We start from the raw sequence: 22,614 nt of genomic DNA, 5'->3' as shown, positions 1-22,614 counted from the left end.
GGGCTGCATAAGGGTCTTGGGGGCCAATTTGACCCCCCCCACACACACACACACTTCTGGCCTCCCAAGCCCTGGGTATGATACAAGATGTGGCTTTATCCATATGACTTTAAACGGCTCTCTATTCAGGCCGGGATCTGCAACCAGCTACTGACCTTGGTGTCCCCTGGGTGTGACGTGCCTAAGGAGGCACTAGTGCTGAGCTGCCAGGCAGACATGGCTGAGTGTGCCCAGCCAGGCCAGCACAACTGCAGCTGTGCCACACTATCTGAGTACTCCCGTCGATGCAGCATGGCCGGCCGGCCTGTCCACAACTGGAGGACCCCCGGATTATGCCGTGAGTCCCAGGCGGGGTGAAAGAAAAAGCCACTTCCGGAAGGGGAAAAAGGCTAAGCAGAAACAAAGTGGGAACTCAGGAAGTCGGGCAGGATCTTTTTACCAGACCCCATGTCTGCCGCCTGCAGCCATGAGCCAGTGCTCAGCCAACCAGGTGTACCAGGAGTGCGGTGAGGTCTGTGTCAAGACGTGCTCCAACCCACAGCACAGCTGCTCCAGCTTCTGTACTTCCGGCTGCTTCTGCCCCCATGGTGAGGACGTATACCAGCATCCACTCTGCCCAGAACTCATTTGCACCATGCCCCCAGCTTGGCCTAGACAATCTACCTCTGAGTACAGGGCCAGGCCTTATATCCCCACCCCAAAACTTCCAGTCAGCCCAGGACTCCATGCAGAGTAAGGTGAAGGGAGGAGGGATCTAGAAGTACTGAGGAGAGGTGGGCTTTGAGTTGTACAAGGCCCCTTCCCCAAGGCTGGCAGGATGAGGGAGGGGCAGAGCCTGGGACTGACTGACTGGGGAGGAGTCCCCACGGTGATACATAGGCTGCCCAAGGGACATCCGTGCCACCTGCGCCCATGCCCTCAGGTACACTGCTTGACGACATATCCAGAAACCACTCGTGTGTGCCAGTCAGCCAGTGCCCTTGCATGCTCAATGGTGTGCTCTATGGGCCTGGGGAGATCACAAGGACAGCCTGCCAAAGCTGGTGAGTGCAGAGGACAGGAAGTTCTGCTGGCATGGGACCTGGGGGAAGGGTGCTACTTACCGTGAGCCTCACAACCCACCGGGGACTGCCCCAATGCCCACCTGCAGCCAGTGTACCATGGGCCGCTGGACGTGCACAAAGCAGCCATGTCCTGGCCACTGCTCCCTAGAAGGCGGCTCCTTTGTCACCACATTCGACGCCAGACCCTACCGCTTTCATGGAACATGCACCTACACTCTTCTCCAGGTAGGAGGCACCCTAGGGCTGGGGGAAAGGGAACAACCAGTCCGTCCATGTCATCCATGTCTGACCTACTCCTCACTTCCCCAGAGCCCACAGCTTCCTAACGAAGGCACCCTCATGGCTGTGTATGACAAGTCAGGTTACTCACACTCAGAGACCTCCCTAGAGTCCGTCATCTACCTATCCAAGAAGGTAAGGCTACCTGCCCTGAATCAAGCACATGCTGTAACCTATTTCCTGCAGGCCCAGCATGTGGCTCCTGCTTCTCTTCCTACTCCCTCTGTCCCTCCAGGACAAAATTGTCATCTCAGAGGATGACGTGATCACCAACAACGGGGACACCAAGTTGCTGCCCTACAAGACACGTAAGTCCTTCTGGGGTCTGGCCCTGGGAACTTAGTGTTGCCACGCCTTTCGGACACGGCAGCAGGGACGGCCTTCTTAGCCCTGGAACCTTGCAGGCAACATCACCATCTTCAGGCAGTCGTCCACCCACCTCCAGATGGTGACCACCTTTGGGCTGGAACTTGTGGTCCAGCTGCAGCCTGTCTTCCAGGTGTACATCACAGTCGGGCCCCAGTTCAAAGGCCAGACTAGAGGTGAGCCGCTGTCCCGCTGGTCACTCCCAGAGTCAGCCTGGCTGTCTTCTCTCCACTGCAGCTAGAAGTAGAGAGGACTCAGGAGTGCCTTATACTGGCTCTCCACACCAAGGGAACCTGTGGTCTTGAGGCCAGAAATGATTAATCAAAGGGGCACAGCTGGAGAGAGGAGGGCTCCTGGGTGTGTGGAGGAACCGGATGGGAGGGGCCAGGCCTCATTGCTCACAAACCCCTGCCCACACAGGGCTCTGCGGCAATTTCAATGGGGACACGACAGATGATTTCACAACCAGCATGGGCATCGATGAAGGCACTGCCTCACTCTTTGTGGACTCCTGGCGTGCAGGGAACTGTCCGGCTGCTCTAGAGCGGGAAACCGACCCCTGCTCCATGAGCCAGCTCAACAGTGAGATTCCTGCATCCCTACCCTCAGCCACCTGAACCTGTTGGGATGGGTAGGGAGGGAACAGGACAACCCACAGCCCCATCTGTTGTCCCCAGAGGTGTGTGCTGAGACCCACTGTTCCATGCTGGTGAGGAAGGGCAGTGTGTTTGAGAAGTGCCACACTGCAGTGAACCCCCAGCCTTTCTACAAGGTGGGTCCAATGGGCATTGGAGGAGGAGATGAGGGGAAATGGTAGCAGCGGATGCAATCCCTAGATCCATGAGTGTCGCCCTTCCCACAGAGATGTGTGTACCAGGCCTGCAACTATGAGGAGACCTTCCCTCACATCTGTTCTGCACTGGGGGCCTATGCCCATGCTTGTGCCTCCCAAGGCATCCTGCTCCAGGGCTGGAGAAGCAGTGTGGACAATTGCAGTGAGTGCTGACTGTAATGACAGGGGGTGGGGTTAGGGGTCCGAAGGGGCGGGGTTGTGGGCATAGGTGTAATGGGAGCCTGGACAACAGCAGGGCCCCTGTGGCCGGCTAGGGGTTCTAGGTCCTTAACCTCTCTCAGCCATTCCTCTACGTACTAGTCATCGTATGCCCAAGGCCCAGACCCTCCCCACACACAGCTTCCTGTCCTGAGGACCAGACCCCTTTCCCCACAGCTGTTCCTTGCACGGGCAACCGTACATTCAGCTATGATAGCAAGGCCTGCGACCGTACCTGCCTGTCTCTGTCGGACCGTGAGACCGAGTGCCATGCGAGTGCTGTGCCAGTAGATGGCTGCAACTGTCCTGAGGGCACCTACTTGAACCACAAGGCAGAGTGCGTGCAGAAGGCCCAGTGTCCCTGCCTGCTGGACAGCAACAAGTTTGTCCAGGCTGACCAGTCAACCATGATCAATGGAGTCATATGGTAGGAAGGACAGGGCTGGCCAAGGCCCGGTGAGGGGTGGGGGCTGAACTCCTGTGAGCTCATGTGCCCCTGCCCCTTTTCTGATAGCTACTGCACCAACGGGCGCCTGAGCTGCCCACGGCAAGCAGAGATGTTCTTGGGTAAGCACATACCAGGGGGTGGCCATGGGCCCCTGCACCACCTGGGTATCCTCCAGTCCACCTGACCTGTCCTCTTCATCCCCCGCAGCATCCTGTCCAGAACCCAAGACCCTCCAGTCCTGCAGCCAGTCATCAGAGGACAAGTTTGGAGCTGCATGTGCCCCGACATGCCAGATGCTGGCCACAGGCATTGCCTGTGTAAGGAGCATCGTAGAGAGGGTTTCCCCAATTCACAGGAGCCTCAGTTCAGGGCAGGGCTGCGCTGAACCCATGGTGTCCCTCTAACTGTGTCTCTGTCTTCATAGCTAGCGCTGGGTATTGAGTCAGGAGCTGAGCAGCAGCTAGGTAGATAGAGAACAGGATGCTCATCTGTGCAATTCTGTAAGGACACTGGCTCCCAGCTTGAGAACTATGGCCACCGGTTCCTGTTCATGTGGCAGCCATTCTCACACACACACACACACACACACACACACACACACACACACACACACCACTAGAACATTACTGAAAGGGTAGCTCCTCTAGGAGCAAAACCCAGCTGCCTACAGAGACCTTAGAGATGGCTGGAGAAAAGGAAAAACAGAGGGCGTTTCAGGGGGCCTGGAGCTACTAACCCTGTCTCCCCACCAGGTACCCACCAAGTGTGAACCCGGATGTGTCTGTCCTAAGGGGCTCTATGAGAACAGCGACGGGCAGTGTGTGCCTGCAGAGGAATGCCCATGTGACTTTGCAGGGGTGTCCTATCCTGGTGGTGCTGAGCTCCATACTGACTGTAAGACCTGGTAAGACATGCCTTACCCTGAATACCCAGACTCCTAGGGCCATTTGGGTAAAAGTAAGTTCTCCCAGTGTAAGGCTCCCAGAGATGGGGTGTCCTAGGGCCACAGGCCAGGTCCCCAGCCCACCTCCTTGTATGGAAAGATTGCCTCTAGCCAACCACTCCTTCCCTCCCATCTCCCCAGCACTTGCTCACAGGGAAGGTGGACCTGCCAGCTTAGCACACAATGCCCGTCCACCTGCGTCCTCTATGGCGAAGGCCACATCATAACTTTTGACGGACAGCGCTTTGTGTTTGACGGCAACTGCGAGTACACTCTGGCTACGGTAACCACTGGGCCCAGTGCCAAAGGCTGAAAGGAGCCAGGGTGAGGACCGTGAGAGCTTCTCTTCAACACCCTTTCCCTGCAGGATGACTGTGGTGCCAACAGTTCACAGCCTACCTTCAAGGTCCTGACAGAGAATGTCATCTGTGGGAAGTCGGGGGTCACCTGCTCCCGAGCCATCAAGATCTCCCTGGGTGTGAGTGGCTGGGCCCCACAGGGTGGGAGAAGGCTGGCTGTATTTTGATCATCAGCTCCCAGGTCTCCCCAGCTTCTACCTTCACTGAACAACCCTCCTGCCATTCCCCACTCATTTGTATGACAGAAAGGCGTGGACAGAGATCGGTGACCAACTGGGTAGTGGCACACTCAGAGCGAGTGGTCACATGGTCTCCTCCAAGTTTCCCAGGGCTGTTATAGTATTTCGTGGGCAGAAAGAAAGTTGCTTTCCAGGAAGATGAATCTGTTTCCCACACGTCTAGAACCTTCTGTCCAGAACTGTCTCCCAGTAGTTACTCCTATACCTATCTTTGACTGCTATTTTGAGACAGTGCCTCATGTAGCCTGGCCTAGTCTCAAGTTTATCGTGCATGTTAGGCTGGCTTTGAACTGATCCTCACAATTATGTTAATTTATACCTCTCCCTTCCAAATAGTCAAGTCACAGGCTGACCTGGGTACTGGGGTGGGCAGGACAACAACAACAACAAAAAAGCAAGTGGTGACAGCCCTCCCCCTACAGGGGCTATCCATAACAATGGCAGACAGAAACTACACAGTCAGCGGTGAGGATCCCCTGGTGCACCTTCAGGTGAAGCCCAGCCCCCTTAATCTCGTCCTGGACATAGACATCCCTGGAAGGCTCAACCTGACACTCGTGTGGGACAGGCACATGAGCGTCTCTATCAAGATCCGCCGCACCACGCAGGTACTCACCACACCCCTGCCAGTGAACCACGGTCCCGCCTGGTCCCAGGGTGAGGGGGGTGGCCCACTATAAAGCCTGCATGGCTCCCCAGCAAGTGTCCCCCATAGGATGCCCTCTGTGGCTTGTGTGGCAACTCCAACGGGAACATGAAGGATGACTTTGAGACTCGCAGCAAGTACGTGGCGTCCAGTGAACTGGAGTTTGTGAACTCATGGAAAGAAAGTCCACTGTGTGGCGATGCGAGCTACGTGGTGGATCCCTGCAGCCTGAATACCTTCCGGCGCTCCTGGGCTGAGCGCAAATGCAACATTATCAACAGCCAGACCTTTGCCGCCTGCCACAGCAAGGTGGGCCCTTGTCCTCCAAGATGGGGGCATCAGACACAAGTCCTCCTGCCATGGGGCTCCAGGTTGGCTGGAGGGATCAGGTGTGGAGAAGGGAGTGCCTACAGCCTGAGGCCAGGCCCATCCACAAGCGAGAGATGGCTTGCAGTGCCCAGACCTCTGCCCACTAGAAGACCATAGCAGATAAGACAGTGAGTGAGTAAAGTGCTGGCTGCTCTGAGATACATAACCCACAGATGAGCTCTTCAGTTGTAAGTGACCCAGCCATGGGCAAGGGTGGCTTTTTGGACACAGAGCATTTAGTACAGCCCATGATCCTTAGTGCTCAGTAAGAATGACAGGAGGCTACCCCCGTGTGGTGCAAAGTCCCTGTAGCCAAGGGCAATCTGAGGTGTCTAGGGAGACTGGAGAAGGGAGTAGAGACTCTGGGAGGGTCGGGCATGCAAGCAAGAGACACCCAGGCTTGGTGTGCCACACCCTGGCAACAGAGACCACAGGTCAGGGTTGACTGAGCACCAACGGCACTCACCTCTGGAAGGTGGTGGTCACTGAAAGCTGCAGCTCTCTCAGGGTGCCAGGGCACGCCCCGCCCCCCCCCAGTGCCTATGCCCCAAGGCAGCAAAATCTAAACTCCACCTTGCCACCACCGCAGCAGTCAAACGCTGATATGGCACCCTCCGCTCCACAGGTATACCACTTGCCCTACTACGAAGCCTGCGTGCGTGACACCTGTGGGTGTGACATGGGCGGAGACTGCGAGTGTCTGTGCGATGCAGTGGCTGCCTATGCTAAAGCCTGTCTGGACAAGGGCGTGTGTGTGGACTGGAGAACCCCAGACTTCTGCCGTGAGTGTCTCACCCCATGCCCAAACCTGCTCCACCCAAGGGCCTACCCCAGAAGCCTTCTCTCCAGAGAGGTACCAGGATGTACCCCTGCAGGGCAACCTTCAGTCACCTGCTGTTCCCCAGGCTCTCCCTTCCCAGACCCACCTGGAGCCTGGAGACAGGCTCCAACAGTAACCAAGCCCTTCATACTGGCACTTCGGCCTTGATGCCAGCTGATGCATGCCCTTCCTCTCAGCCGTCTACTGTGACTTCTACAACATCCACACGCTGGTGGGCGAGAATGAATACCAGTATGCTCAGGAGGCCAACTGCACATGGCACTACCAGCCCTGTCTCTGCCCTGGCAGCTTGGGAAGCTTCCCGGACACAAACATTGAAGGTATCGGGCACTGGGATGCACAGACCACGCATGTGGCTTTGTTCACTCAGTGATTCATGGGTCCATGCATCCATCCATCCATCCACCCATCCATCCATCCATCCATCCTTTCAGGTGCACATCTATTCATAATGCATTCATTCATTGGCACGCAGATCCATTCTCATGCATTCACCCTCCCGCACATCTTCCCCTACACATACTCACTCACTCACTCACTCAGCAAATGTGTACTGAATTCCAGGCCCTGTTCTTGATTTGGGACCAGGCCTCTCATGACTAGCCCTGCTCTCTGGCCTGAGAAAGATCCTTAAAAAAAAAAAAAAAAAAAAAAGGAATTAAAGAACTGTCAGATGCCACACCTGCCACGGTAGAGGTTAAAGCAGGTGGCCATAGGAACACCACAACTAGATGGAGTTCTTCTGCTCCAAAGAGTCTCTGACAGGGGGAGGGGGTCTCCACATCAAAAGGAGTAATTAAGCCAGGCGTTAGGCCTTTAGTCCCAGCATGCAGGAGGCAGAGACAGCCAGATCTCTGTAAGTTCAAAGCCAGTTTGGGCTACACAGTGAGTTCCAGGTCAGCTGGAGCTACATAAGTGAGATGTGTCAAAAAATAAAATAAAATAAAAAGGCAGTTAAGACACAGGAGCCAAGAGCCAAAGCAAGGACACACGGGGCAGAGTCTAGGGCCCAACAGGTAACTTCAGAAGCTGGTGTGAAATGAGAGGAAGAAGGTGCCAGCGAGAGTGGTCCCTGCAGGCGCGCGGGGCTGATGGGTATGCAAAGGAGTGCTGAGCCTGACCCTTTTCCGCCCCAGGCTGTTACAACTGCTCCCAGAATGAGTACTTCGACCACAGAGAAGGGACTTGTGTACCCTGTGGTAAGTCTAGTGGGTGCCCCTGCCACCATGTAGCACAGCCCTTGTGTGGGTGACACGTGAATCACACCTGCCCAGCCCCCTTCCTAGATCCTCTTCCTCAGGACACTGACTCACAGGCTCGAACAGTGTCAAAGTACACAGCAGAAACAAACATGCAGTGCTGGTCCCCTTGGCCTCTGCTCTATTCCCCAGCTCAGCCATTGCTTAGCCACAATCCCCAGACCAGGCAGGGAACTTAGGTACACAATGGGAATTTTCCTATGAACCCAACTTTAGACACGAACTACCCTGCCATGGCACCCTGGCTGGTCCCCTACTCTCCCTGCCAAGCTGACAAGAGAGGGAGGAAAAGAGGCAGGAGATGGGTGGAACAGTTTGGGGAGAAACTTTCTAGGCAGTAGTCCTGATGTCTGTCTTCTCTTGCAGCACCGCCCGCTACCACACTACCGCCAACCACTACAGGTGATTGCTCACCCACTTGGTACCACAGGATGAAGGCTTCCTGCCTAGGGCTCACCCTAACTCCAATGAACAGTTCTCCCCACCCCACCAGTCCAGCCTCTACATCTGCCGGGTCCTAGGAGGGTGGGTAATGTACCTTGCAGTCCTAGGCCACAAGGGAAACAGCATACAAAGCTTACCTCCTAGCCAGCCATTGATTCTGGACACTTAACTCACTTGATCTATGACTGAGCAGGAAGCAGGGCCTCAACAGGTAAGTCTCCCGGGAGTCCACAATGCCTTTATAGGTCCATGAGTCACCCTGTCCCTCTGCCCCTCAGCAGGCAGGCCCGTCTCTTCCCAAAGGGGCGCCCCAGCCAGATCCGGCCCATCCATGGGAGCACATATGTCTCACACAGGTCCACAGCCAACCACAGCAATTCCCATCAACACTGAGTTCCAAAGTTCCAGCTCTGCAGCCACACCTGTTGGCCCCTCCTACTTGCCAGGTCTTCCGACGCCACCACCTTCAGCCCCATCCTCCACTGAGGAAGTAACAGATTGGACCACCCCCAAGAAACCCACAGTTTCCTCAGGAGGTAAAAAGGGGGGTATGCAGTAGAACCCTAGGGCTTGGAGAGGGCACTTATTGTCTTCCCACTGAGACATGCCTGAAGGCAGTGCCTCAGCCCAGAACTCCCTGTGCATGAAAGGCAGGGTGGAGATTTTTCTGAAAACCTAGCTGGTCACTCAGTGCAGTCATTCCAGACTGTCTGAAACTTCCACTAGAATATACGTTGGGATTGCTGGGTCTCCACCCTGCAGCCTGGCCACTCACACACAGCAGCAATCCCAGAGGCTGCTGGGGACACTGAGGAGAAAGGAACTTCAGTCTAAAGAGCTGAAGTGTGAGCAGGGAAATGATTAGTGGCCCATTAGAGCCTGTCACCGCCCTTGAGGTGAGTGAGTCCAGGATGGCCAAGGCTACACAGAGAAACCCTGTCTCGAAAAACCAAAAAAAAAAAAAAAAAAAATTATGAAGAGGCATCAGGAAGTATCCTGAGGTCAGGAGAAAGAGCAGGGGACTCAGATATGCATCTGGGAAAGGCAGGTAGGAAAAGAGGTGTAGCCTTTACAGAATCTCCCTCTACAGAATCTCCCTCTACAGAATCTCCCTCTACAGAATCTCCCTCTACAGAATCTCCTCCAACCACTGTGGCTGCCACACCACTGACATCATCGCCTCTGCCTCCTACATCCATACCGAAATCAACACCCACAAGGCTCCCAGCAACACAGGCCACAACCAAGCCCACAGCATCTTCCCTCAGCTCGTCCACAAAGACCACAGCTCAGTTCACAGAGAGTACCACAGTGACACCGCTAACCTCAGCAACGCCTGGGATGTCCACCAGCCAAGGTGAGTCAAGGCCCATGGGAAGCCAGGGCACTCAAGTCACATGTTCGACTCTCTGACCCTCAGTACAGAACACCCAACTCAGAAAGAGGGTCTGTGTACTCGAGGATGAGCGAAAAGGGGAGCTGACGGGGCACAGAGGCAACGGGAGGAGAGGGAAACCTCCCAGATCCCAGCCGCATCTCAGACCATAGGAGAGGCGGGTACAGGAGAAAAAGGCAACATCAAGGTAAGTGCACAAGAAGGAAGAGAGAGCTGCAGGAAAATGCCCCAAGGAAGACAGTATCTCAGTAAGCTGCAAGAGTAACAGGCAATCCAAACTGGCTAGAAAGCACAAAGAAGGTCCAAGTCTAGGAACACATCACAGTATATATAGAGAGAGGACTGTGAACATTAACTGAGTATTGTTCACTGCCTCGATCCGCAGTGACGCCAACCCAACAGGAAAGTCACCGTCCAGCCACAACAGCAAGCCGAGCAACTGAGAGCAAAGAGCCCCCTCTCTCAGCAAAGACTACCCTGACCACGCACCAAACAGACCAAAGCAATAGCCTCCCACCAGCTACTACAAGTACCTGGGACACAGTATCTCAAACTAAGCCCACACTCGTGACGTGGACCACCCGCCCTCAACCCACCACTTCTCTTCACAATACAGAACACTCCACAAGAGCTCCCCCAGAAGCATCTACCCAGACGACAACCCCATTTACCAGGACACAAAGCTCCCTAGCTTCTGTAAACCCAACATTTTCTACAGCTGCTGTGACACAAACAGTGACCCAGACTACTTCACACATGGTCCCACCACCTACCATAATAAACCCATCTACCACGATGTTTAAAACCACCACAGTCAAGCAATCAGAAATAACAAACACATTAACCCAAGAGACTTACACAACCAACTACATAACCCAGACCCAAAACTCATTCTCTACAGAAACAAGCTCAGCTTCCTTAACGCACCCTTCCTCCACAACCCAGCACCAGTCCACATCACTTCGCTTCACTACAACACCAAATAGGCCCACCACGGGGGTAACGGGTACCCCAGTGGCCCACACCACCTCAGGAACCCATACTCCACACATCACACACCCTCCATCCACAGTTCCTGTCTCCAGCACGACATATGCCACAGGTCCCGCTTTGGGAACATCTTTGCAGACCACAGTTGCCTTCCCCACCCCATCAGGGCCTCAGACTTCTTTGGTCACACCACTGCCAGGACTTTCAACCTCCTCCATGACACCAACTACACAGATCCTTATGACAGAAACAAGCCCACAAACCATCTCAACAGCTTCCACACAAAAAATATTTAGCACAATTCTTCCTAAAACCACTACGGAAGGCACAAGGACCCCACATACAGCACCTCTTCTCACGTCCATAACCGGTGCCACCACTCAGGCTCAAAGCTCATTCTCAACAAGAAGGACCTCCACTTCCCACCTTTCACACCCTCCCTCCATGACTGCCCATCAATCCACACCAGGGCCAACAACCATCTTAACTAAGTCCACCATGGGTGTGACCGGTACCCCTGTGGTCCACACCACCTCAGGCACACCTAGCACTCCTCAGACGCCACACACCACACACCCTTCACCCACTGTCTCCAGCACAATACACACCACAAGTCACCCCTCAGGAGCATCCACGAAGACCACCACCAACTTCCCAACACCATCAGGTCCCCAGACCTCTTTGTCCACACAACTGCCGGTAGTTTCAACCTCGTCTGTGACGCCAACCTCATCTGAGATAGTTAACACTCCAACCAGCCCACACTCAGTGTCATTGGCCTCTACCTCCATGCCATTGGGGACCTCTCATCCAGCCACCACGGAAGGCACCACACCTCCTCATACACCAACATCTGTCATTCACACAACAGGTGCTACCACCCAAACCTTGAGCTCACTCTCCACACACAGGACATCTACGTCCCACAATTCACAAACTTCCTTGCTGACTCCCTTTCATTCAACATCAGTTCCTGCTACTGTCATCTTAACAACATCCACCATGGGTGTGACTGGTACCCCTGTGGTCCACACCACCTCAGGCACACCTAGCACTCCTCAGACTCCACACACCACACACCCTTCACCCACTGTCTCCAGCACAATACACACCACAAGTCACCCCTCAGGAGCATCCACGAAGACCACCACCAACTTCCCAACACCATCAGGTCCCCAGACCTCTTTGTCCACACAACTGCCGGTAGTTTCAACCTCATCTGTGACACCAACCTCATCTGAGATAGTTAACACTCCAACCAGCCCACACTCAGTATCATTGGCCTCTACCTCCATGCCACTGACTGTGCTTCCCACCACCCTGCAAGGCACAACACCTCCTCATGCACCAACACTTGCCATTTACACAACCAGTGCAACCACACAAACCAAAAGCTCATTTTCAACAGACAGGACCTCTACTGCACACCTCTCAGAAACCTCCTCACAGACACCCACTCAACCATCATCCACATCAGTTCTAGCTACTACCAACCCTGTTCAATCCACCACCATGGGGGTAACTGGTACCCCAGTGGCCCACACCACCTCAGGCACACCCAACAGTGCCAAACCTCCAACACACCACACAACTTTTAAACACAGAGGTTGTCTCCAGAACAACACACACCACAGCTACTTCCGGAATTTCCCAGCAGACCACCACCAACTTCCCAACACCATCACGTCCTCACACATCTTTGGCCACATCGCCATCATCCTTATCAACCTCCTCTGTGGCACCAACTTCTGGGACACGGAGCACCCCTGCCAGTCAACACACAGCATCATCAGCACCCACCTCTAGGCCACTGAGCACCATTCTGCAAACCACAGGTAGAGGGCACAGGAAACTGCAACGGACACCAACACCTGTCACTTACTCAACCAGTGCCACCACTCAGGCTCAAAGCTCATTCTCAACAAGAAGGACCTCCACTTCCCCACCTTTCACACCCTTCCTCCATGACTGCCCATCAATCCACACCAGAGCCAACAACCATCTTAACTAAGTCCACCATTGGTGTGACCGGTACCCCTGTGGTCCACACCACCTCAGGCACACCTAGCACTCCTCAGACGCCACACACCACACACCCTTCACCCACTGTCTCCAGCACAATACACACCACAAGTCACCCCTCAGGAGCATCCACGAAGACCACCACCACTTCCAACACCATCAGGTCCCCAGACCTCTTTGTCCACACAACTGCCGGTAGTTGTCAACCTCGTCTGTGACACCAACTTCATCTGAGATAGTTAAACACTCCAACCAGCCCCACACTCGGTATCATTGGCCTCTACCTCCATGCCATTGGGACCTCTCATCCAGCCACACGGAAGGCACCACACCTCCTCATACACCAACATCTGTCATTCACACAACAGGTGCTACCACCCAAACCTTGAGCTCACTCTCCACACACAGGACATCTACGTCCCACAATTCACAAACTTCCTTGCTGACTCCCTTTCATTCAACATCAGTTCCTGCTACTGTCATCTTAACAACATCCACCATGGGTGTGACTGGTACCCCTGTGGTCCACACCACCTCAGGCACACCTAGCACTCCTCAGCCTCCACACACCACCACACCCTTCACCCACTGTCTCCAGCACAATACACACCACAAGTCACCCCTCAGGAGCATCCACGAAGACCACCACCAACTTCCCAACACCATCAGGTCCCCAGACCTCTTTGTCCACACAACTGCCGGTAGTTTCAACCTCATCTGTGACACCAACCTCATCTGAGATAGTTAACACTCCAACCAGCCCACACTCAGTATCATTGGCCTCTACCTCCATGCCACTGACTGTGCTTCCCACCACCCTGCAAGGCACAACACCTCCTCATGCACCAACACTTGCCATTTACACAACCAGTGCAACCACACAAACCAAAAGCTCATTTTCAACAGACAGGACCTCTACTGCACACCTCTCAGAAACCTCCTCACAGACACCCACTCAACCATCATCCACATCAGTTCTAGCTACTACCAACCCTGTTCAATCCACCACCATGGGGGTAACTGGTACCCCAGTGGCCCACACCACCTCAGGCACACCCAACAGTGCCAAACCTCCACACACCACACACTCTTTAAACACAGAGGTTGTCTCCAGAACAACACACACCACAGCTACTTCCGGAATTTCCCAGCAGACCACCACCAACTTCCCAACACCATCACGTCCTCACACATCTTTGGCCACATCGCCATCATCCTTATCAACCTCTCTGTGGCACCAACTTCTGGGACACGGAGCACCCTGCCAGTCAACACACAGCATCATCAGCACCCACCTCTAGGCCACTGAGCACCATTCTGCAAACCACAGTAGAGGGCACAGGAACTGCACGGACACCAACACCTGTCACTTACTCAACCAGTGCCACCACTCAGGCTCAAAGCTCATTCTCAACAAGAAGGACCTCCACTTCCCACCTTTCACACCCTTCCTCCATGACTGCCCATCAATCCACACCAGAGCCAACAACCATCTTAACTAAGTCCACCATTGGTGTGACCGGTACCCCTGTGGTCCACACCACCTCAGGCACACCTAGCACTCCTCAGACGCCACACACCCACACACCTTCACCCACTGTCTCCAGCACAATACACACCACAAGTCACCCCTCAGGAGCATCCACGAAGACCACCACCAACTTCCCAACACCATCAGGTCCCCAGACCTCTTTGTCCACACAACTGCCGGTAGTTTCAACCTCGTCTGTGACACCAACTTCATCTGAGATAGTTAACACTCCAACCAGCCCACACTCGGTAATCATTGGCCTCTACCTCCATGCCACTGACTGTGCTTCCCACCACCCTGCAAGGCACAACACCTCCTCATGCACCAACACCTGCCATTTACACAACCAGTGCAACCACACAAACCAAAAGCTCATTTTCAACAGACAGGACCTCTACTGCACACCTCTCAGAAACCTCCTCACAGACACCCACTCAACCATCATCCACATCAGTTCTAGCTACTACCAACCCTGTTCAATCCACCATGGGGGTAACTGGTACCCCAGTGGCCCACACCACCTCAGGCACACCCAACAGTGCCAAACCTCCACACACCACACACTCTTTACACACAGAGGTTGTCTCCAGAACAACACACACCACAGCTACTTCCGGAATTTCCCAGCAGACCACCACCAACTCCCCAACACCATCACGTCCTCACACATCTTTGGCACATCGCCATCATCCTTATCAACCTCCTCTGTGGCACCAACTTCTGGGACACGGAGCACCCCTGCCAGTCAACACACAGCATCATCAGCACCCACCTCTAGGCCACTGAGCACCATTCTGCAAACCACAGTAGAGGGCACAGGAACTGCACGGACACCAACACCTGTCACTTACTCAACCAGTGCCACCACTCAGGCTCAAAGCTCATTCTCAACAAGAAGGACCTCCACTTCCCACCTTTCACACCCTTCCTCCATGACTGCCCATCAATCCACACAGAGCAACAACCATCTTAACTAAGTCCACCATTGGTGTGACCGGTACCCCTGTGGTCCACACCACCTCAGGCACACCTAGCACTCCTCAGACGCCACACACCACACACCCTTCACCCACTGTCTCCAGCACAATACACACCACAAGTCACCCCTCAGGAGCATCCACGAAGACCACCACCAACTTCCCAACACCATCAGGTCCCCAGACCTCTTTGTCCACACAACTGCCGGTAGTTTCAACCTCGTCTGTGACACCAACTTCATCTGAGATAGTTAACACTCCAACCAGCCCACATTCGGTATCATTGGCCTCTACCTCCATGCCACTGACTGTGCTTCCCACCACCCTGCAAGGCACAACACCTCCTCATGCACCAACACCTGCCATTTACACAACCAGTGCAACCACACAAACCAAAAGCTCATTTTCAACAGACAGGACCTCTACTGCACACCTCTCAGAAACCTCCTCACAGACACCCACTCAACCATCATCCACATCAGTTCTAGCTACTACCAACCCTGTTCAATCCACCATGGGGGTAACTGGTACCCCAGTGGCCCACACCACCTCAGGCACACCCAACAGTGCCAAACCTCCACACACCACACACTCTTTACACACAGAGGTTGTCTCCAGAACAACACACACCACAGCTACTTCCGGAATTTCCCAGCAGACCACCACCAACTTCCCAACACCATCACGTCCTCACACATCTTTGGCCACATCGCCATCATCCTTATCAACCTCCTCTGTGGCACCAACTTCTGGGACACGGAGCACCCCTGCCAGTCAACACACAGCATCATCAGCACCCACCTCTAGGCCACTGAGCACCATTCTGCAAACCACAGTAGAGGGCACAGGAACTGCACGGACACCAACACCTGTCACTTACTCAACCAGTGCCACCACTCAGGCTCAAAGCTCATTCTCAACAAGAAGGACCTCCACTTCCCACCTTTCACACCCTTCCTCCATGACTGCCCATCAATCCACACCAGAGCCAACAACCATCTTAACTAAGTCCACCATTGGTGTGACCGGTACCCCTGTGGTCCACACCACCTCAGGCACACCTAGCACTCCTCAGACGCCACACACCACACACCCTTCACCCACTGTCTCCAGCACAATACACACCACAAGTCACCCCTCAGGAGCATCCACGAAGACCACCACCAACTTCCCAACACCATCAGGTCCCCAGACCTCTTTGTCCACACAACTGCCGGTAGTTTCAACCTCGTCTGTGACACCAACTTCATCTGAGATAGTTAACACTCCAACCAGCCCACATTCGGTATCATTGGCCTCTACCTCCATGCCACTGACTGTGCTTCCCACCACCCTGCAAGGCACAACACCTCCTCATGCACCAACACCTGCCATTTACACAACCAGTGCAACCACACAAACCAAAAGCTCATTTTCAACAGACAGGACCTCTACTGCACACCTCTCAGAAACCTCCTCACAGACACCCACTCAACCATCATCCACATCAGTTCTAGCTACTACCAACCCTGTTCAATCCACCATGGGGGTAACTGGTACCCCAGTGGCCCACACCACCTCAGGCACACCCAACAGTGCCAAACCTCCACACACCACACACTCTTTACACACAGAGGTTGTCTCCAGAACAACACACACCACAGCTACTTCCGGAATTTCCCAGCAGACCACCACCAACTCCCCAACACCATCACGTCCTCACACATCTTTGGCCACATCACCATCATCCTTATCAACCTCCTCTGTGGCACCAACTTCTGGGACACGGAGCACCCCTGCCAGTCAACACACAGCATCATCAGCTGCCACGTCTAGGCCACTGAGCACCATTCTGCAAACCACAGTAGAGGGCACAGGAACTGCACGGACACCAACACCTGTCACTTACTCAACCAGTGCCACCACTCAGGCTCAAAGCTCATTCTCAACAAGAAGGACCTCCACTTCCCACCTTTCACACCCTTCCTCCATGACTGCCCATCAATCCACACCAGGGCCAACAACCATCTTAACTAAGTCCACCATGGGTGTGACCGTACCCCCTGTGGTCCACACCACCTCAGGCACACCTAGCACTCCTCAGACTCCACACACCACACACCCTTCACCCACTGTCTCCAGCACAATACACACCACAAGTCACCCCTCAGGAGCATCCACGAAGACCACCACCAACTTCCCAACACCATCAGGTCCCCAGACCTCTTTGTCCACACAACTGCCGGTAGTTTCAACCTCGTCTGTGACACCAACTTCATCTGAGATAGTTAACACTCCAACCAGCCCACACTCGGTATCATTGGCCTCTACCTCCATGCCACTGACTGTCCTTCCCACCACCCTGCAAGGCACCACACCTCCTCATGCACCAACACTTGCCATTTACACAACCAGTGCTACCACACAAACCAAAAGCTCATTTTCAACAGACAGGACCTCTACTGCACACCTCTCAGAAACCTCCTCACAGACACCCACTCAACCATCATCCACATCAGTTCTAGCTACTACCAACCCTGTTCAATCCACCACCATGGGGGTAACTGGTACCCTAGTGGTCCACACCACCTCAGGCACACCCAACAGTGCCAAACCTCCACACACCACACACTCTTTAAACACAGAGGTTGTCTCCAGAACAACACACACCACAGCTACTTCCGGAATTTCCCAGCAGACCACCACCAACTCCCCAACACCATCACGTCCTCACACATCTTTGGCCACATCACCATCATCCTTATCAACCTCCTCTGTGGCACCAACTTCTGGGACACGGAGCACCCCTGCCAGTCAACACACAGCATCATCAGCTGCCACGTCTAGGCCACTGAGCACCATTCTGCAAACCACAGTAGAGGGCACAGGAACTGCACGGACACCAACACCTGTCACTTACTCAACCAGTGCCACCACTCAGGCTCAAAGCTCATTCTCAACAAGAAGGACCTCCACTTCCCACCTTTCACACCCTTCCTCCATGACTGCCCATCAATCCACACCAGGGCCAACAACCATCTTAACTAAGTCCACCATGGGTGTGACCGGTACCCCTGTGGTCCACACCACCTCAGGCACACCTAGCACTCCTCAGACGCCACACACCACACACCCTTCACCCACTGTCTCCAGCACAATACACACCACAAGTCACCCCTCAGGAGCATCCACGAAGACCACCACCAACTTCCCAACACCATCAGGTCCCCAGACCTCTTTGTCCACACAACTGCCGGTAGTTTCAACCTCGTCTGTGACACCAACTTCATCTGAGATAGTTAACACTCCAACCAGCCCACACTCGGTATCATTGGCCTCTACCTCCATGCCATTGGGGACCTCTCATCCAGCCACCACGGAAGGCACCACACCTCCTCATACACCAACATCTGTCATTCACACAACAGGTGCTACCACCCAAACCTTGAGCTCACTCTCCACACACAGGACATCTACGTCCCACAATTCACAAACTTCCTTGCTGACTCCCTTTCATTCAACATCAGTTCCTGCTACTGTCATCTTAACAACATCCACCATGGGTGTGACTGGTACCCCTGTGGTCCACACCACCTCAGGCACACCTAGCACTCCTCAGACGCCACACACCACACACCCTTCACCCACTGTCTCCAGCACAATACACACCACAAGTCACCCCTCAGGAGCATCCACGAAGACCACCACCAACTTCCCAACACCATCAGGTCCCCAGACCTCTTTGTTCACACAACTGCCGGTAGTTTCAACCTCGTCTGTGACGCCAACCTCATCTGAGATAGTTAACACTCCAACCAGCCCACACTCGGTATCATTGGCCTCTACCTCCATGCCACTGACTGTGCTTCCCACCACCCTGCAAGGCACAACACCTCCTCATACACCAACACTTGCCATTTACACAACCAGTGCTACCACACAAACCAAAAGCTCATTTTCAACAGACAGGACCTCTACTGCACACCTCTCAGAAACCTCCTCACAGACACCCACTCAACCATCATCCACATCAGTTCTAGCTACTACCAACCCTGTTCAATCCACCATGGGGGTAACTGGTACCCTAGTGGTCCACACCACCTCAGGCACACCCAACAGTGCCAAACCTCCACACACCACACACTCTTTAAACACAGAGGTTGTCTCCAGAACAACACACACCACAGCTACTTCCGGAATTTCCCAGCAGACCACCACCAACTTCCCAACACCATCACGTCCTCACACATCTTTGGCGACATCACCATCATCCTTATCAACCTCCTCTGTGGCACCAACTTCTGGGACACGGAGCACCCCTGCCAGTCAACACACAGCATCATCAGCACCCACCTCTAGGCCACTGAGCACCATTCTGCAAACCACAGTAGAGGGCACAGGAACTGCACGGACACCAACACCTGTCACTTACTCAACCAGTGCCACCACTCAGGCTCAAAGCTCATTCTCAACAAGAAGGACCTCCACTTCCCACCTTTCACACCCTTCCTCCATGACTGCCCATCAATCCACACCAGGGCCAACAACCATCTTAACTAAGTCCACCATGGGTGTGACCGGTACCCCTGTGGTCCACACCACCTCAGGCACACCTAGCACTCCTCAGACTCCACACACCACACACCCTTCACCCACTGTCTCCAGCACAATACACACCACAAGTCACCCCTCAGGAGCATCCACGAAGACCACCACCAACTTCCCAACACCATCAGGTCCCCAGACCTCTTTGTCCACACAACTGCCGGTAGTTTCAACCTCGTCTGTGACACCAACTTCATCTGAGATAGTTAACACTCCAACCAGCCCACACTCGGTATCATTGGCCTCTACCTCCATGCCACTGACTGTGCTTCCCACCACCCTGCAAGGCACAACACCTCCTCATACACCAACACTTGCCATTTACACAACCAGTGCTACCACACAAACCAAAAGCTCATTTTCAACAGACAGGACCTCTACTGCACACCTCTCAGAAACCTCCTCACAGACACCCACTCAACCATCATCCACATCAGTTCTAGCTACTACCAACCCTATTCGGTCCACCATGGGGGTAACTGGTACCCCAGTGGCCCACACCACCTCAGGCACACCCAACAGTGCCAGTGCTTCCCATACCACACACTATCCACCCACGGTGTCTTTCCTTAGCACTACACACACCACAACTCACTACGTTGGAACATCTGAGCAGCCCTCCACCCTATCAACACCACCAGGTCCTCAGACCTCTTTAGTCACAACACTCCCATCACTTCCTGCTTCCTCTGTGACACCAACTTATGAGATACTGGTCACCTCAAGTATCCCACATACAGCCTCATCGCTTTCCACACCCAGGCCAATGACCACCAGCCTACAAACCACAACAGAAGAAACAAGACCCCCAATGACATCCATACCTGTCACTTACTCAACCAGTGCCACCACTCAAGCTCAAAGCTCATTCTCTACAGAAAGAACCTCCACTTCCCACCTTTCTCAGCCTTCCTCCATGACTGCCCATCAATCCACATCAGTTCCAACTAAGTCCACCATGGCTGTAACTGGTACAGTGGCAGACCGTACCTCCTCAGGCAGTCTCCATACTACACACATCACACACCCTTCATCTACTACTTCTGTCTCCAGCACAATACTCACCACAAGTCACCCCTCAGGAGCATCCATGCAGACCACCACCAAGCTCCCAACACCATCAGGTCCTCAGACCTCTTTGGTTACAGCTCTGCCAGTTTTTTCAACCTCCTCTGTGACACCCACTGCTGAGATCCTTCATACCTCCACAAGTGACCACACGACATCACCATCTCCCACATCCACGCCATTGAGTACCATTCTTCTCACTTCCCCAATGAAGAGTACAAGTTCCCCCCAAACACGACCACTCATCCCTTTTACTACATCTGCCGTTACCCATGCGTATTCTTCATTCACAACAGCAAACACTTCTCCCTCGGAGTGGAGCCCATCATCAGTTCCCCACAGCTCCACTGTCTCCCCTTCCTTTTCATCTCAGTCAACTGCCTTCTCTCTCCCAACAAGCTCTCCATCCACCTTGGTTTCTCTCACTAATAACCCACATTCTCCATTAGTGACATCACCCACCTCCTTCCCACCTACCTCTGGTCTCACTACATCTTTTCCATCTTCCTCTATGACATCCCCTCTCATGCCTGCTTCCAGTTCTGTAGGTTCTACTCTACAGTATACACCTACTTCCAGCTCAGTGTCCCATTCCGCACCGTTTCCTAAGCCCACCATAGTACCATATCCTCCATCTGCTTCCACCTTTGTGTCTCCAACTTCTGCCTCTGCACCTGTTCATTCCTCCACTTTGCCTCTTGTCACCTCATCTTTTTCTTCCTCTGCTCTCCCCACCATCCACATGACGCCCACTCCATCTAGTAGACCAACCTCCAGTAGTGGCCCTCTATCCACTTCCAAGACTACATCTCATGTGCCTACATTTTCTCCCCTCTCCTCAAAGTCTACCACCTCCCATTTTACCTCCCTTACTACCCAAGCTGCTACGTCAGGGCTGTCGTCAACCATGGGCATGACAGCCTTCCCAAGTACTCCACACACCAACCACACCACTAGGCCTCCTGGTACCAGCCCACTGCCTACATCTGTGTTCCTGAGCAGCCCTGCTACTGCCACTGGAAGCTCTTCACCTTCTACCCCAGTATCACCCTCCAATCCAGATTCCCTCATCTCCTCACCACCCACTCAAGCCGGTAAGTAGTATCAGTAGCTGGGTCCTTGGTCCCTAGGGTAGTTAGGTTCTATTTGTTTACTCCAGTTTGCTGTACAGGATTTTCCTCCCACTGCCTCATAGTGTCTCCAAGTAGGCCTGATGCTGGAGCTTCTTTTGGGTGTATCTAGACCTAACTGCAAGCTCCTTTCTCTTCAGTACTTCTCAGGCGCCCTGTGTTCACTCGGACTGGCTGAATTAGGGACTTGATCCCCATACATTTCAGGCCCATTTGACTTCTCTGGCCCTCTACTGTCTCCTGCAAGGGGCTCACTTGTGCCCCATGTGCCTCCTATAGCTTTTACTTACCTTGGTTCTAGTATGTCTAAGCAGCCCTCCACACCTGCCACTTGGAAAGTTAGCATGTAAGGTCTGGGTGGGCTCTCAAGCTTAGACATGCAGCCTACCTCAGAGCTGTCCAGGCATGCAGCTCATCCCAGGTGACATGCAGGAGGCGAGGGGTGTGGGTTCAGATGGACCAGACCTTATTATTACACTTCCTGCTGCCCATGATTTCCACTAGATCTCCTACCCAACTATGACCAGGGCTCCCCACAGGACAGTGATTCCCTACAATGTCAGCCTGTATAGCAGCATGATTCAACATATATTCTGAGGACACTCTTG

At 53.8% G+C, this 22,614-nt stretch overlaps 1 protein-coding gene across 1 annotated transcript in view; it reads left to right on the top strand.

The window, feature by feature from the left end:
- The window catches only part of Muc6 (mucin 6, oligomeric mucus/gel-forming), a 29,605-nt gene that overhangs the window by 5,638 nt on the left and 1,353 nt on the right, over positions 1–22,614 (top strand). Inside the window, exons 7-32 of the mRNA XM_051145110.1 lie at positions 130–337; positions 465–587; positions 923–1,043; positions 1,151–1,289; positions 1,374–1,478; positions 1,579–1,651; positions 1,748–1,885; positions 2,130–2,291; positions 2,387–2,481; positions 2,572–2,704; positions 2,938–3,187; positions 3,275–3,327; positions 3,416–3,525; positions 3,961–4,112; positions 4,293–4,434; positions 4,519–4,629; positions 5,172–5,357; positions 5,465–5,704; positions 6,390–6,546; positions 6,782–6,925; positions 7,742–7,804; positions 8,231–8,266; positions 8,665–8,844; positions 9,444–9,665; positions 10,090–11,078; positions 21,879–21,970. Of these exons, the coding sequence (XP_051001067.1) occupies positions 130–337; positions 465–587; positions 923–1,043; positions 1,151–1,289; positions 1,374–1,478; positions 1,579–1,651; positions 1,748–1,885; positions 2,130–2,291; positions 2,387–2,481; positions 2,572–2,704; positions 2,938–3,187; positions 3,275–3,327; positions 3,416–3,525; positions 3,961–4,112; positions 4,293–4,434; positions 4,519–4,629; positions 5,172–5,357; positions 5,465–5,704; positions 6,390–6,546; positions 6,782–6,925; positions 7,742–7,804; positions 8,231–8,266; positions 8,665–8,844; positions 9,444–9,665; positions 10,090–11,078; positions 21,879–21,970 (4,424 nt within the window). The remainder of the gene's footprint in view (positions 1–129; positions 338–464; positions 588–922; positions 1,044–1,150; positions 1,290–1,373; positions 1,479–1,578; positions 1,652–1,747; positions 1,886–2,129; positions 2,292–2,386; positions 2,482–2,571; positions 2,705–2,937; positions 3,188–3,274; positions 3,328–3,415; positions 3,526–3,960; positions 4,113–4,292; positions 4,435–4,518; positions 4,630–5,171; positions 5,358–5,464; positions 5,705–6,389; positions 6,547–6,781; positions 6,926–7,741; positions 7,805–8,230; positions 8,267–8,664; positions 8,845–9,443; positions 9,666–10,089; positions 11,079–21,878; positions 21,971–22,614) is intronic.

This window comes from Acomys russatus, chromosome 5 (assembly GCF_903995435.1).
Source record: "Acomys russatus chromosome 5, mAcoRus1.1, whole genome shotgun sequence".
NCBI lineage: Eukaryota > Metazoa > Chordata > Mammalia > Rodentia > Muridae > Acomys > Acomys russatus.
This window is presented reverse-complemented; position numbering and strand designations above follow the sequence as displayed.